Source organism: Colobus angolensis, unplaced genomic scaffold (assembly GCF_000951035.1).
Source record: "Colobus angolensis palliatus isolate OR3802 unplaced genomic scaffold, Cang.pa_1.0 Scaffold14, whole genome shotgun sequence".
Classification (NCBI taxonomy): domain Eukaryota; kingdom Metazoa; phylum Chordata; class Mammalia; order Primates; family Cercopithecidae; genus Colobus; species Colobus angolensis.
In genome coordinates, this window is record NW_012114488.1 from 16540447 (window position 1) to 16556953 (window position 16507).

At 42.0% G+C, this 16507-nt stretch overlaps 2 protein-coding genes across 4 annotated transcripts in view; one reads left to right on the forward strand and one right to left on the reverse strand.

Annotated features, from left to right (window-relative positions):
- The first annotated feature begins 100 nt into the window (after positions 1–100).
- On the forward strand, positions 101–11311 carry TCP1 (t-complex 1). 2 transcript variants are annotated; one of them, XM_011935002.1, is made up of 12 exons: positions 224–566; positions 1826–1911; positions 2086–2214; positions 3936–4033; positions 4431–4541; positions 5069–5250; positions 6166–6292; positions 9137–9312; positions 9691–9814; positions 10170–10362; positions 10454–10617; positions 11012–11311. In XM_011935002.1, exons 1-12 carry the CDS (start codon positions 503–505, stop codon positions 11226–11228), a joined length of 1671 nt encoding a protein of 556 aa, XP_011790392.1. In that variant the 5' UTR covers positions 224–502; the 3' UTR covers positions 11229–11311. The 2 variants fall into 2 exon arrangements, with proteins under 2 accessions (XP_011790391.1, XP_011790392.1); XM_011935001.1 differs by lacking the exon at positions 1826–1911 and having other exon boundaries at positions 101–566.
- Positions 11312–11363: 52 nt separating this feature from the next.
- Positions 11364–16507, reverse strand: part of ACAT2 (acetyl-CoA acetyltransferase 2) — an 18944-nt gene continuing 13800 nt past the window's right edge. For both annotated transcript variants that reach the window (XM_011935000.1, XM_011934999.1), the window contains exons 5-9: positions 15288–15431; positions 14329–14451; positions 12800–12954; positions 11970–12080; positions 11364–11603 (exon numbers count right to left, since the gene is read on the reverse strand). In XM_011935000.1, coding sequence (XP_011790390.1) covers positions 11433–11603; positions 11970–12080; positions 12800–12954; positions 14329–14451; positions 15288–15431 — 704 coding nt within the window. In that variant the 3' untranslated portion in view covers positions 11364–11432. The remainder of the gene's footprint in view (positions 11604–11969; positions 12081–12799; positions 12955–14328; positions 14452–15287; positions 15432–16507) is intronic.

The following is a 16507-nucleotide window of genomic DNA, read 5'->3' on the forward strand; positions in this document are numbered from 1 at the left end:
GACTCGCTCAGAACCTCAACTCTACCTTTGAGAAGGACCCGCCCCTCCAGTTACACCCCAGCACCAAGCGCCACCCGCCTACAACCTTTCTAGAAGGCACTAGAATGGCCCACTGCGTCTGCGCAAGGTTGTTTGAGGCGAAGGTTCAGCCTCTTTCCAGCGGTCCAAGATCCGACTTCCGTTCTCCGCTTTCGCGCCCTTCCCATCGGCTATCTAATTGGATAAAAATGCCGAGCCCGCCCCTTCCCGGGAGCCTCACTTCCGGCACACTCCCGTTTTTCCTCCTGTTGCCCCCGCCTCTTTTTCCTTCCCGCCATGCCCCGCGGCCGGGCCGGGGCAGCCGGGAAGCGGGTAGGGCGGTGTTACCCAGCAGCTCCTGGGGCATCGCTCGGGTACCCTCCACGCCGTCGCAGCCACTGCTGTGGTCGCCGGTCAGCCGAGGGACCGCAATACTGGTTGCCCGCGGTGTAAGCAGAATTCAACGTGTATCGCTGCCGCGAAGATGGAGGGCCCTCTGTCCGTGTTCGGCGACCGCAGCACTGGGGAAGCGATCCGCTCCCAGAACGGTAAGGGAGGGCCGGGCCTGGGTCGGGCCCTCGGGCTGGGAGGGCTGAGTCCCATCGCGACCGGACCCCGGCTGACCTCCTCGTGCCTCTCCTCCTTTATCTCTGCAGAAAGGGTCTCGAGGCCCCGCAGCCGGAGCCGGCCCACCCGCCGTTCCCTGGGGCAGGGCGCTGTGGCCCCCTCTCCCCACAGCGGGGAGGAGCTCCGGAGCGCGCAGCAGGGTTTTGAGACCGGCACCGCGTGGGTGTGGTGTCCGGGGCGGCCATGGAAACGCGCCTCTCGGCGGAAAAGCGGGCCTCCCGGACTTGCACGTGCGGGCCACGCCTCGCATCCCCTTTTGTTTCAGGACGGCCCCCTGAGCGTTCATCTTAAACGCCGGGTTCCGTTTCAGGACCATTTACCAGGAAAAGTAGGTTCATCCGCGCCCTCGCGGTTGAGTCCGGTGCCCTGTCCGCCCGTAGCTGCAGTGGAGGTCGGGCGCCCGGCGTCCAGCTCTATCTCGGTTGATAGCTTCTTACGGTAGAGTTAGCCCAGGAAACGCCACTGGAGTGCAGTTGACCCCAGGAGACGGCAGCGCCAGCTTAGCAGAGCGTTTGCTGTCGGGCCTTTGTATACCTGCAGAGCGCAGTGTTTCTTGATAGATTCCTTAAGTTTTTTTCGTAAACAAATCTGAAAGCACCTTCCCCGTTGGCTACCGATTTCTCTACTCACAGATAAAGAGAGTTTTAATGAGCAAAAACCCTGCAGGATCTGAAGGAAAAGGCTGGCATAGCTGTACGAAGTGGCAGAGCAGGAAATTGTGGTTATTACTTTTTTTTCTCCCGTCATCAGATTCCACCTCCCCATCAAAGCTGTGCCGAATAGGCTCGCTTTATTTAGGAACAGGGTCCCACCTGTCGCCCAGACGGGAGTGCCAGCATAGCTCACTGCAGTCTCCAAGCACAGGCCCGCACCACCACATCCGGCTTTTTTATTTTTTGTAGAAATGGGTTTGGCTCTGTTGCCCAAGGGAGTCTCGAACTCCTGGCATCAAGCTATCCTCCTGCCTCAGCATCTCAGTGTTGGGATTACAGATGTGAGCCACAGTGTCCGCCCCATTTAGACTCCTAGTAGGTGGTTTTTAAATAATTAACGCAGATTTGTAGATTTGGGAAATACAGGGGCTGTTGGATGTCATTTACCTTTAGGCTGAAATTACTGTCTTTCAGAGTTGTGGATTCTCATTTCTTTTTTATTTGTGTTTTTAATTGATTGTCTACAGTTATGGCTGCAGCTTCGATTGCCAATATTGTAAAAAGTTCTCTTGGTCCTGTTGGCTTGGATAAAATGCTGGTGGATGATATCGGTGTAAGTACACGTTAACTGTTGTGTTAAAAACTATTTTCAGTGTTTTGCTATGTTCGTTCTTTGGTTTTATCAGAATCCAGGTACTGGAAGGTGAAATTAAAGGTGAATGTGTGTTATAATGAGACTGTGTTGATTTCTATGAGTGGTTGATATTTTTTCCTGCTAATTTCTTAGGATGTAACCATTACTAACGATGGTGCAACCATCCTGAAGTTACTGGAAGTTGAACATCCTGCAGCTAAAGTTCTTTGTGAGCTGGCTGATCTGCAAGACAAAGAAGTTGGAGATGGCACTACATCAGTGGTAGGTAGACTGGCTAAAGAATGATCATTTTTCTAAAAACAACCGACTTTCAGAAAGTTGAAGCCGTAAGTGGGTCATTTGTGCTGTGTCGGAAATAAGTTACATGTTCTGAATGCCCAGAAGATTGAACAAAAAGAAAAAACAAAAGTAGTTACACATTTAAGAGGGAAAATAAGCTTTTTAGGTACAGATTCAGAAACACAATTTGTAAGTTGGTAGTTGTAGCTTGTTTGTACGGTTTAAGTAGGAAAGAATTTGAGTTCATTTAACATAGCGCCGTTGTTTTAAATGTTGGTATTTACAGGTTCTGAGGGCTTATTTTTCCCTTTATGGCAGTGTTCAGACATCACACAGATTTTTTTATGGTCTCTCAAAAGTCTTGTTTCCTCCCGCATCACCCCTTGAGACTTGGAAAGCTCTAAAGTTTTGTAATTATTTGGAGGACCAAATGTTACCAATTTGGGGGAGAAACAATGTTTTTGTGTTATTTTTTTAAGAGACCATGTGTAGCACAGGCTGCAGTGCTGCAGTGCTGTCATATCTCACTGCAGCCTGGAACTGCTGGGCTCAAGTTATCCTCTTGCCTTAGCCTCCCAGAGTGCTTGGGATTGCCGGCATATGCCACCACAACCAAATAATTAAAAACTTTTTTTTTTTTTTTTCCGGTAAAGACAGGGTCTCACTATGTTGCCCAGGCTGGTCTTGAGCTCCTGGCCTCAAGTGATCCTCCCTTCTCAGCCTCTGTAGTGCTGGGATTACAAGCATGAGCTGCTGCACTAAGCCTGTTTTATTTTTTAAATCCTGACAGGTAATCTCAGGAATTCAAAGTGGGAGTGTGAGAAATTAATAAATACATCATGATATGACAGTGTGGTCTTTTCGAGTCAGTAAATGTGATATACGGTATAAACTTCATAGATCGTCCAGCATGCTGGTATAGTAGAAACACTTGTGTGGTGAGAAAGATGTTAATTCTGGAGAAACAAGAGAGAGTTTGTGGAGAACATGTATTTCTAGATTAAACTTCAGCCATAAAAGAAAGGAATCTACTCCTAAAGTATGAATGTGATGTTTGTCTAACTTATGATAATGTGACTTAACAAGTGTAGTTTTCTTCCCATAAGAAGCTGACGAGATTTTAAGTCTTTTTTAGTTTAAAAGTATTTCTTACTGTTTCATATCAACTTAACTATCTGTTTTCAATAATATAATAGCCTAATATAGGTCATATGAATAGTCACACACGGTTTAACCTCCATTGAGCACTCCCTCTAAAGGTAATAGGTGTGTTGTCTTTTACGATTGTATTGCTGAACTAGTTTCTTAGAACGTTTTTCTGGCTCCTACCCAGTTTTGGCCATTTACATTTATAATACAGTAAGACCTCACTCCACAATGGATTCATGGAAACTGACTTGAAGAGGAAAAACAATGTATAAAACAAGTTTTCCTCCCCCCATCAACTTTACAATAAACAACTGTATCTGAGAGATTGCTGTCTGTTGTTTTGCTTAAGGTGGCAGTTTCCAAGAATTTATGAGTAACATTGAGGACTTCGAGTGTTCTCTAGCATTATTCTCCCTTCACCCCTCAGGTTTCTAATAACCAGTTAATTCATTTCACCACCACCATTTTGGTTAATATATGGCCATTGTAGTGTCATTTCATATGTATTGCACATGTTGAATATTCCGCATACTCAGTGAATATTTTCTCAACAGGTTATTATTGCTGCAGAACTCCTGAAAAATGCAGATGAATTAGTCAAACAGAAAATTCATCCCACATCAGTTATTAGTGGCTATCGACTTGCTTGCAAGTAAGATTGTTTGCATTCAGAGAAAATTTTTTTAATGTAATAGTTGTAAGCTGTTGTCTTAATGTTTTGATTAATAACTAAATTTTAATTTGAAAACATTCAGTTTAAATGTTTTAGCATTAAGTAGTAATATTTGAAGTTAAAAACTTGGACCGGTATCTTTTTTCCCATTTGACTACCACATTTTCTCCTAATAATAGATTTTAGTGGTTATGCTTATGGGATAGATTAAACTTGCCATGATCTGAAGAGGGAGGGTTTTTTCATGTCCTCCTCCTATATGAAATGGCTGAACAGATATTACTTATGACATTTTGGCTCTGTGCTAAGCATGATGAATGCAAAGAGTTTGAGTAGTGACTTTATAAGCATTTTTCTCCCCCACACTTTTAAACAGGGAAGCAGTGCGTTATATCAATGAAAACCTAATTGTTAACACAGATGAACTCGGAAGAGATTGCCTGATTAATGCTGCTAAGACATCCATGTCTTCCAAAATCATTGGAATGTATCCTTGTGGTTGTCAGATAAAATATAGGCTTTTTAAAACATAAGACTTTGAGATGGGCATGGTGGTGTGTGCCTGTAGTGCCAGCTACTAAGGAGGCTGAAGCAGGAGGATAAATTGAACCCAGGAGTTTCAGTCCAATGTCGGCAACATAGCAAGACCCTGTTTGGGGAGTTGGGGGTGTGTGTGTGCGCGCGCACGCGCTTGTGGTAGCAGCAATATCAATTTTGTGCAGTAAAATTTTAAATACCAATTTTATGCAAATTGATATCAATGGGGGGAGTAATGCTGTATTGAAATTGCCTGTTGCCTTCCCTGCTTTTTTAGGGTGAAAAGGTAATAAAAAGCATGTGTAAAAGTGGTAAGAATTGCAGATAGTGATAATGTTGTAACATTTGGTAATGTAATGCTTGCTTCTTTAATAGGTTAGATTACTAAAAGGAAGTCCTTTCAAATTATCCTTGATTTTTCACTTGTGTACCCTTTGTCCATTCCAAGCCTGTTACCGTCCTTAACTTTTGGCTTAGAAATGGTGATTTCTTTGCTAACATGGTAGTAGATGCTGTACTTGCTATTAAATACACAGACACAAGAGGCCAGCCACGCTATCCAGTCAATTCTGTTAATATTTTGAAAGCCCATGGGAGAAGTCAAACGGAGAGTATGCTCATCAGTGGCTATGCACTCAACTGTGTGGTGGGATCCCAGGGTAAGGTTTGGGATTTGGTTTGTAGAATGAGATTGCTACAGATGAAAACTAGTTTTTTTTTTTTTTTTCTTCTTCGGCGGGATGCAGTGCTTCGTGCCTGTAATCCCAGCACTTTGGGAGGCCGAGGCAGGTGGATCATGAGGTCGGGAGTTTGAGACCAGCCTGTCCGATGCGGTGAAACCCCATCTATACTAAAAAATACAAAAATCAGCCAGGCATAGTGGCGCGTGTCTGTAGTCCCAGCTACTCCAGAGGCTGAGGCAGGAAAATCACTTGAACCTGGGAGGCGGAGATTGCAGTGAGCCAAGATCACGCCACTGCACTCTAGCCTGGGCCACAGAGTGAGACTCCGTCTCAAAAAAAAAACTAACTTGTGGATTATGTGCAGTACATCTTTTTGTAATTTAAAGCACATATAACATGTTAGAAGGAATGTGAATTAAAAGAAACTACGTGCATGTAATGCCATAAAGTTTTTCTAAGATAAAATGTAATGAATTATAGTCTAAATTTGTGTATTTACATACAGTCGACTATGGGTGCTCTTTATTATGCTTTTTTTTTTTTTTTTTTTTTTTTTTGAGGCGGAGTCTCACTCTGTCACCCGGGCTGGAGTGCAGTGGCCAGATCTCGGCTCACTGTAAGCTCCGCCTCCCGGGTTTATGGCATTCTCCTGCCTCAGCCTCCCGAGTAGCTGGGACTACAGGCGCCTGCCACCTCGCCCGGCTGGTTTTTGTATTTTTAGTAGAAACGAGGTTTCACCATGTTAGCCAGGATGGTCTTGATCTCCTGACCTCGTGATCCGCCCGTCTCGGCCTCCCAAAGTGCTGGGATTACAGGCTTGAGCCACCGCGCCCGGCCCTATTATGCTTTTAAGGATAGACGCATTAACTCAAATCTTATGTTCAATTGTAGGCATGCCCAAGAGAATCGTAAATGCAAAAATTGCTTGCCTTGACTTTAGCCTGCAAAAAACAAAAATGAAGCTTGGTGTACAGGTGGTCATTACAGACCCTGAAAAACTGGACCAAATTAGACAGAGGTATGTTGAGAGATTATTTTTGGGCTTTTGAGTGTGAGTGTCTTAGGACTTTAACATTTTTAGCCAAGTAAAACTATTTTACTTAAATTCCAGAAAAATTAGCCTGGTGGTGTTTTTAGAGGGATTTGGGGTTATACAACCTATATGAAAATTGCCTTTTTGTGGAATTTTGATTGTATGAATCTGTTAATATTAAAGATATAAAAGACAGGAATCTAATTTCCTCAAAGCAGTACAGAACTCAGCAGTGTGGTATTGACTGTAGCCTACTGTTTGCTAGATACTGGAGGTACAGGTGATATTAGTGGTTGAAGAGCTAATGGTGGAGGTAGTGTGACCACTGCTATAGATTTGACTGCCTAATAGTCACTTAAAACAATAAATTGTTTAGGCTGGGCACAGTGGCTCATGCCTGTAATCACAACACTTTGAGAGGCTGAGGTGGTAAGAACCTAAAGCCCAGGAGGTCGAGGCTGCAGTGAGCTGTGATTGGACCACTGCACTCCAACCTGGGTGACAGCGAGACCCTCTCTAAACAAACAAACAAAAAACAATGAATAGTTAAACAGTAGTTAAACCAAACCTACAAGAAAGCTTTGCCAAGGGTAAGAAATGTGCTCTCATCTTTTAAATCAATCTGCATGGGTATTCTTTTTTCCTTCCTTCCTGATACAACAAAGTGTCCTTTCTGCCATCAAAGCCAGTCGCTCTACAGTAAGTGTTCTCGAATCTGTTTCCTTCTGCTCTAGAGCCTTGTCTTTGATTCTTCTTTCATACCTACTAATTATGCTCTTTCCTGGAATCTTCTTGTGGCTCTTTTGTCCTTCAAGCTTCTTCGTACATCCTCCTGCAGTAGGTGCTCCCTATCCTACATCCTTACAGCCAGATGTCATGAGTGATTTGCTATACAAAACTTTTCTGGTGCTTCTCATCCCTTTTCAGCCCTGTTCTCCATTTAAGGGACTGCATGTTAAGGTCTCTAGTGTGAAATTCGGAAGACATTTTAAGCCTTCCTCTTACTTGACCTTTAGCAACCCTTTGATTACGTCCCTCTCGAAATGCTTTGTGACACTGCTGTGTCTGGGCCACCATCTCACAATATTCTCCAGGATAGCCCCTTGTTCCCATGACTTCATATATTATCTCTCTATGCTAGAGACTCTTTAAGCTGTTTATCTGAGCTCCAAACTCACATACCTCTATCTAATAGAATGCTTTTCAAGCATCTCAAAGTAAACATGTCTAAAACTGAACTTGTGATAATACCGCAAGTCTACTCTTGACCATTTTAGTGATGGGGACTTCTCCACACAGGCAGGAAACTAGGAAATGTCCTTAACTCCTCCTTTTTACCAACACCTTTTCTCCTAATCTGTCACCAACACCACTTGATTTCTACCTCCAAATTAAATTTACCTACTTTTCATTTTCTTGCCTAGACTGTTGTAGAAACACACCCAAGCTAGTCTCTTAGAGAAACTTTTCTTTCTTCTTCAATCTAAATTATATTCTTTTGTAACTTCCTGTATTTTATCTTCCTGGGGCTTACGACAGTTTTTACTGTGAGTTTATACAACTCATGAATTGTAAGCTCTAATGGTAGAGACAGAATGATTCCCTTGGCATCGTAGCCCCCTCCTTAGTACAGTATATAGCACACAGACTTGTTCAGTAGACAAGCTGCCTTTGAGGTTGATCTGTAATTCATTTTACTTTAAAAATTATTCGAATGATCTATTCACATGGCTTCACTCACATTGTCTCTCCAAATCTGTATCTCCCATAGTTTGTGGTTTCCATGATGTAAGTGACTACCTCCTGGGAGCTTCATCTGAGTAACAACAGAGACTTCAAACTTAAATCTTGTCCCAAACTGAACTCTGATTTCCCATCCTGCCCCCGAACTGTTGCTATTTATTTTACTCCAGGAGTCACCCAAGCCATAAAGTTTTTGACTTCTGTTTAGGTTGTCTTGTTAGCTTATATCTCATGTTACTATCTCCTTGTCTTAAGCCATTCAGTGCAATTTCCACATTGATATCAGGGAATCCTTTTGAAAACACAGATAACATTATACTAGTCTTGCTTAAAAATATTAAGCTTCTTAGTATCTACCTTCTTTTGTGCTTCCAACTCTGGACTCCTGGTTTTTTGTTTTGTTTTGTTTTGTTTTTGAGAAGTTGTTTTGCGCTTGTTGCCCAGGCTGGAGTGCAGTGGCGCAATCTCAGCTCACTGCGACCTCCGCCTCCTGGGTTTAAGTGATTATCCTACCTCAGTCTCCTGAGTATCTGGGATTACAGGCGCCCGCCACCAGGCCCGACTAATTTTTTGTATTTTTAGTAGAGACTGTTTAATTGTGTTGGCCAGGCTGGTCTTGAACTCCTGACCTCAGGTGATCTGCCCACTTCAGCCTCCCAAAGTGCTGGGATTACAGGCCACTGCGCTTGGCCTGGACTCCTCTTGACCTCATTAGCTGCCTCCTAGGCTAAATTTATGTCTTATGTGCTTGTAGTCTCTGCCCACCACTTCAGTGACGCTTGCCCTGGAGTGTGATTGGTAATCCCTCTCCCCACTAGATCCTTGAAGGCAGGCAGGACCTGTGTTCCCTGTTTTACCATAGTTCTCAATTAGTAATTCAAATTCAGGTTGGGGAGAGCTAAGTGGTAATTTTTAATTCCTTTAACTTTTCCATGAATTGGACTAATTTAAATTCTGGTCAGAGATAACAAAGGTTAATACAATTTAATCTATGATTATCTTGTGATAAATACTTAATGGAAGTTAAAGCTAAATAATTTTTTTAAATCACAGAAGGTAATTCTGGGTTACAAAAATACTTTGCAGAGAATCAGATATCACCAAGGAGAGAATTCAGAAGATCCTGGCGACTGGTGCCAATGTTATTCTAACCACTGGTGGAATTGATGATATGTGTCTGAAGTATTTTGTGGAGGCTGGTGCTATGGCAGTTAGAAGAGTTTTAAAAAGGGACCTTAAACGCATTGCAAAAGCTTCTGGAGGTATGTCTTGTGCTGGCTGTCACATAAAAGACTTTCATTATACCTGACTCCATCAAAGGTCTTTTTACATTGGAATATTGATAGGAAACAGCTTCCAAAACGTTTATATTCTCTTAATGCTTTGTGCTGTCAACACATTTATAGAGCCATTTTTCATGTAACTGGAGAAATTCATTAAGTTTGTTGGAAATTCATGAACTGAATTTATTCACTTCAAAAATGACATCGTTCTCTCAGGATAAAAGGAGTTAGTGTGTGCTGCCTAACTAAATTCTAAACTTGTAATATAGCACTTTTATCACAAATGCTACTGAGTCTAAAGGATATTAAAATCACGAAAGATCAATACTTACAGATCCCTTGTAACTCTCTTAATAGCAACTATTCTGTCAACCCTGGCCAATTTGGAAGGTGAAGAAACTTTTGAAGCTGCAATGTTGGGACAGGCAGAAGAAGTGGTACAGGAGAGAATTTGTGATGATGAGCTGATCTTAATCAAAAAGTAAGAGCTACTTTCTAAAATTGTAAAGTTATACAGATTTTGTTAAGTAAAAGTAGGTTTTCTTCCCATTTATTTGCTGCTTGTAGTCTCACAGTGATATGAGCAGTTATACGCGTGGGATAAAATAACATTGGGCCACTGTAAATGGAGATGAAGTAACCATTTTCATCTCTTCTGCATGGACTAGACATTGTTTCTGTATAGTGTATCTAAATATCCTGTGTAGGCAGGACTTAAGGGCACTTTATGTAGACTTATTAAAATGCCATTTTTTGGAGAAATTGATGGTATTGGCAAAAAAAAAAAAAACATTTAAAAAATGCTGTTATAAGAATTTCACTTCTTTTTTGAACAGCACTAAGGCTCGTACATCTGCATCGATTATCTTACGTGGGGCAAACGATTTCATGTGTGATGAGATGGAGCGCTCTTTACATGATGCACTTTGTGTAGTGAAGAGAGTTTTGGAGTCAAAATCCGTGGTTCCTGGTGGAGGTGCTGTAGAAGCAGCCCTTTCCATATACCTTGAAAACTATGCAACCAGCATGGTAAGAACAGTTATTCCTTGTCTTAGAGTAGCTAAGGGGCTTTAATTTTTTTTCCCTTTTGTGAAGTCACCTAACTGTCCTTTTTTCCTAGGGGTCTCGGGAACAGCTTGCTATTGCAGAGTTTGCAAGATCACTTCTTGTTATTCCCAATACACTAGCAGTTAATGCTGCCCAGGACTCCACAGATCTTGTTGCAAAATTAAGAGCTTTTCATAATGAGGCTCAGGTTAACCCAGAACGTAAAAATCTAAAATGGTAAGCATACAGTTTCCCTCTCTTTTTAGACATCTTTTTAGCCCTTTGTTAACCTCCGCAAAACAGTTTCCATTAAAAAGGATAGTAGTCAGTTACATGTCAGCAAACATAAATAACAGAGTTGTCAACTACTTAACATGAAAAACTTCACAGCAAGCATTTGTTGTTAGTCACTGTAATTCAAGGGATAATGACTAATTATTAGCACTGGTGTGCCTTAGTGTTAACAACTCTGATTGCTAATCTCTCCTTGCTTCTTTGGGTAGAAAGACAACCTACAAGATCTCTAGTCTGACTTAAAAATCAAGCTTAATACTTGAATGAAATGCTGGAGTTAATGGGTCACCTAATTAAGTTGTAAGTGGCCATTTTAATAGTTCTTTCTTAATTGCAGGATTGGTCTTGATTTGAGCAATGGTAAACCTCGAGACAACAAACAAGCAGGGGTGTTTGAACCGACCATAGTTAAAGTTAAGAGTTTGAAATTTGCAACAGAAGCTGCAATTACCATTCTTCGAATTGATGATCTTATTAAATTACATCCAGAAAGTAAAGATGATAAACATGGAAGTTATGAAGATGCTGTTCACTCTGGAGCCCTTAATGATTGATCTGATGTCCTTTTATTTATAACAATGTTAAATGCAAGTGTCTTGTACCTTGAGTTAAACATTAAAGTACAACAAGCTGTAAATTCGGGTTTTTGTGATGTAGGAAATGGTTTCCATCTGTGTTTTGGTCCTTGATTTCACATATAACAACCTAGTACTTTCTTAGTTTAAAAAGAAATTGAGGTTGTTCAAAGTTGAAGCAATTCATCCTCTCTGAACACACATTGCTATTCCCATCCCACCCCCAATGCACAGGGCCGCAACACCACGACTTCCACCTGTTCTCTCCAGTGTATGTAACAGGGTCACAAGAATTCGACAGCCAGATGCTCCAAGAGGGTGGCCCAAGGCTATAGCCCCTCCTTCAATGTTGACCTAAGGAGGAGAAAAGATTTAGATTGTTTATTCTTCTTTGGACACAGTTTAAAATCCTAAACTTGTCTTTCCTCTTAATGTATCAGCATGCTACCCTTTCAAACTCAAATTTTCATTTTAACTGCTTAGGAATAAATTTACACCTTTGTGAAAATTCATCCCTGCCTATGTTACCTCATTCCTTTTATGCCAAGTAAGCTTTTTTTTTTTTTTTTTTAAACCATGGGAAGTAACAAAATACATGAACTCAGTCCTAGTAACTAGTATTTCTTTATTACCCACATGGCCAACACCTGGAAGATAGTATCTTAAAATAGCATTGTGAAATTCACTGGTAAGCACTCAGGGTTACTTGTGCATCTTTACCTTCTCTGGGTTTAATCCAAGTTCTTTAACTATTGCAACAGAGAGGGCTGCAAAGGCTTCATTGATTTCAAATACATCAACATCCTCCAGTGACCAACCTGCTTTTGTAACCTAGAAGACAGATTCATAAAAAAGATGTCTAAAACTTGGGTGGAAAGGCTAAAACATTGTCAACATAAATATGAAATATGCTGCATGATACTGATCTCTTAAATTGCTACTTTTTGTTCTTATGTTAATACAGTGACATTCTCACACATTTTTGCCTTAGTGATACCATTCTATCCAAAAGGTTAAGGATGTGATCTAAAAGATCCCTTAGAAATTCTAAATTGTCTTAAATTTTGAACCAGTAGCATCTGTTACGTGTATCTAAGGGTAATGTCACAGAATCAGTTCCCCTAAAAAGCATATGATCCAAATGCTCTCAGTGGCTGGGGGTATTGGCTCACACCTGATATCTCAACACTTGGGGAGCCTAAGGCCAGAGGATCACTAGAACTGAGAAGTTCAAAACTAGCCTGGGCAACATAGTGAGACCTTGTCTCTACAAAATGAAGAAGTTAGGCATGGTGGTGCACCTGTAGTTCGAGGCAACTTGGGAAGCTGAGGCCGGAGGAATATTTGAGCCCAGGAGTTTTGAGTCTGCAGTGAGCTATGATGCTGCCACTGCACTCCAGCCTGGACCACAGAGCAAGACCTTGTGTCAAAAATAGAAATGCTCTTGGTTACTCTTCTGGTAGGGAAAGACTAAAGGTAACTACGTGAATAAGCTCATTTAAGGATAACAGGAAGACAAATTTCGTAAAGGGGAACAGGGTTATACTCACAGCTTGCTTTATGGCTGGAATTGGTCCTATTCCCATAATGGAAGGCTCCACACCCACTTGGGACCAGGAAACTATCTGTGCTAAAGGTGTAAGCCCACGTTTATGAGCTTCTGACTTCTTCATAAGAACCACAGCTGCAGCACCATCATTCATTCCTGTAAAATATGAGCGACTTGATTTCTACAGTGCTTATTTACCTCAGTTACATATCTGTGTCTTCTTTACCACTTGAAGACATGCGTTAAATCGTTTTACCTGTTGGCTAAGGCATTTACTGTAATTGAACAGACCTTATACATAGAAATCATGTTTGGCAATATAGTGACCACAAAACTTGCCAACTAGAGAAAGTGGTAGGACTATAGTAGTCAGGGCTGGGCGTGGTGGCTCACGCCTGTTATCCCAGCACTTTGGGAGGTGGAGGAGAATGGATCACCCGAGGTCAGGAGTTTGAGACCAGCCTGGCCAATATGGTGAAACCTGTCTCTACTGAAAATAGAAAAATTAGCCAGCGTGGTGGCATGCGCCTGTAGTCCCAGCCACTCAGGAGGCTGAGACAGGAGAATTGCTTGATCCTGGGAGGCCGATGTTGCAGTGAGCCAAGATTGCACAACTGCACTCCAGCCTGGGCAACAGAGCGAGACTCCTTCTCAAAAAAAAAAAAAAAAAAATTGGCCGGGCGCGGTGGCTCAAGCCTGTAATCCCAGCACTTTGGGAGGCCGAGACGGGTGGATCACGAGGTCAGGAGATCGAGACCATCCTGGCTAACACGGTGAAACCCCGTCTCTACTAAAAAAAAAAAAAATACAAAAAATTAGCCGGGCGAAGTGGCAGGCGCCTGTAGTCCCAGCTACTGGGGAGGCTGAGGCAGGAGAATGGCGTAAACCCGGGGGGCGGAGCTTGCAGTGAGCTGAGATCCGGCCACTACACTCCAGCCCGGGCGACAGAGCGAGACTCCGTCTCAAAAAAAAAAAAAAAAAAATTATAAAAATTAAAAAATTTTAAAAAAAAGATTACAGCAGTTGGGGAGGGATCTCTGACAGGAAATGGAACAATAAGCCTGGGCCTCACAAGGAAGTATTGGGAGTTTCTGGTACTGGAAAAATACAAAGGTAGATAAACTTAAGTTCCCTAATTTACTTCTTCATTTGTAAGTAGTTGGGATGTCAAGAAACCAAATTAATTATTTCAGTATAGGTTAAGTCAATGATCAAATACAGAGAAATGACATGTTTCCTTAAACTGTTTTAAGAAAAATTTTGTATCTAAATATGAGTTGGGTGTGGTGGCTCATGCCTGTAGACCCCTAGCTACTTGGGAGGTTAAGGCAGGGGCTCACTTGAGCCCAGCCAGGAGTTTGAGACTGCGAGTGAGCAAAGATCATATCGCTGCACTCCAGCCTGGCTGGCAGAGTGAGTCCCTGTCTCAAAAAACAGTACTTTTGTATATAAATAGAAAAATATTCACTTGGTAGACCTTATAGAACATAGTATTCCCCCAGATGAAGTATTTCCTTCAGAAAATCTAACCTGAAGCATTGGCTGGGGTGACGGTTCCCGTTCCATCAGTAAGAAAGTAAGGCTTTAGCTTGGACATGGCTTCTATGTTGCTTCCATGGCGAGGAAACTCATCTGTTTTAACTTCAATAAGACCTAAACAAAGGAAAACCAATTACTCAAGATTAGTCCAGGGACAGAAGTGTGCTGGGAATGGTGGGTTTCTCTGACATTAAACATGAGGATTCATATTTAGCAGAAAAGTTTTAATATATAACCACTTTGATTACAACAGGAGGAAAGTACACACAAGAATTATTGTACATGAAAACAATGTATGAGTATGTCCTTATGAGACACCTGTGTTTTCCAAATCCATAGGCCTTCCTGAGGAAAGTAGCTACCAGGGACCTGTTTGTGCCAAATTCTGCTATGGTTTGGGTCGTAGTACTTGACTGGTTACAAGTGAGTGGATCAGGGAGTCTCAAAGTCAATCCTGCACTGCTGGCTGGACATAAGAGATGTCAGTTATCAATAAGGGAGCTTGATGGAAGCACTCTGTATTAGAAAATAGCAAGTGACCCCAAAAGATCCACCCTTTAGAAATGGGAAAGGGAGATCACACAGAAGCAGTGAGAAGTAATGGGTGTCCACTTCTGAGAAGGTTGAGCCTATACAGGAAACAGGTCAGCTGGTGCCTCCTAACAACCATGAGCCAGTGCTCCAGTTTCTCATGAAACCTGCTGTATGTGCACATCAGTCATGGACACTCTGGAACCAAGGGTGCCTGAGTACTGACATAGTTCCCACATTACCGTGTCCTGTAAACTCAGCATACCCCTCCCCACATTCATGTATCCAGGACATATCTTTGCAACCTGAAAAATATAACTAAGATACAATTTCTAAAGATTCCTATGTATTACTCTTTTAGATGTTACTCTTACCTATAAATAGGTTGATGTTTAATTAAACCATTATGATATACTCACCTTTTCTAGATGACACCAAAACTGGTACAATCTCTTTGTCAAAATGGCCAGCTTTCTGTGCATTCTCTGTCCTATTCTGGGACAGAACTGCAACCTTGTCCTGATCTTCTCTACTCACTTGCCATTTTTTGGCTACATTTTCAGCTGGGAAAGGAGAAAAACAGCAAAAAACCAACATTTTCATGAACTGGCATTAGATAGCTCAAGTTGTCCACATCTGACCAAGCACTGACTGACCACACATGCTAGCAGGCTCATGGTGGCCTGTGCAATGCTCTGTGTGGGGTGGCCCTGCCTGCCACCGACAGTGGGTTTAGAAGTGTTGCAGAGACTCTCAGGAGTCATACTTCTCTCCTTCCCTTTCTATATAATTGTAAACTTACAGACATTTCCTTCACCTAGAGTCACCATGTATATTTCCCCTCCATTTGCTTTAACATTTTCTTTCTGAACCATTTGAGAGAAAGTTGGAGATACGATGCCTTTTTACTCTTAAATTTTAATTTCAGTGTGTATTTCCACAAAACAAGGCCACTTTTTTACATAAACACAGTTATAAAACTCAGGAAATTGGGCGAAGTGTGGCAGGTCACACCTGTAATCCCAGCACTTTGAGAGGCTGAGGCAGTAGGATCACTTGAGCCCAAGAGTTTGACCAGCCTGGGCAAGGCGAGACTCTGTCTCCATTAAAAATAAACTTATCCGGGCATGCTGTGTATGCCATGTAGCTAGCAGTCCTAGCTGCTTGGGAGGCTAAGGCAGGAGGATCACTTGGGCCTAGGAGTTCAAAGCTGCAGCAAGCCATGATCGCGCCTCTGCACGCCAGCCTGGGTGACCCTGTCTCACAAAACAAAAATCAGGAAATTTAACATGAATCAAACACTATTATCTAATCTTTGGTCCACATTCAAATTTCACCTATTATCCCAGTAATGTCCTTCTAGCTCCTTTATTTGTGCAGTCCAGGAGCCAGTAAAGAAGCATGCATTGTACTCAACTACCAATCTCTCTAGTTTGCTTTTACCTGTAACAGTTCTTCAGACTATGCTTCCTAAGCTTGATAGTTTTGAAGAACACGGGCCAGTTCTTTTGTTAAGGATATCAATTCTGATTTGTCTGGTGTTTCCTCAGGATTAGACTGAGATTCTGCCAAAAGGCAGGTATACCACTGAATGACAGTATGCTTTTTCTCGGTGAATCTTTTTTTTTTTTTTTTTTTT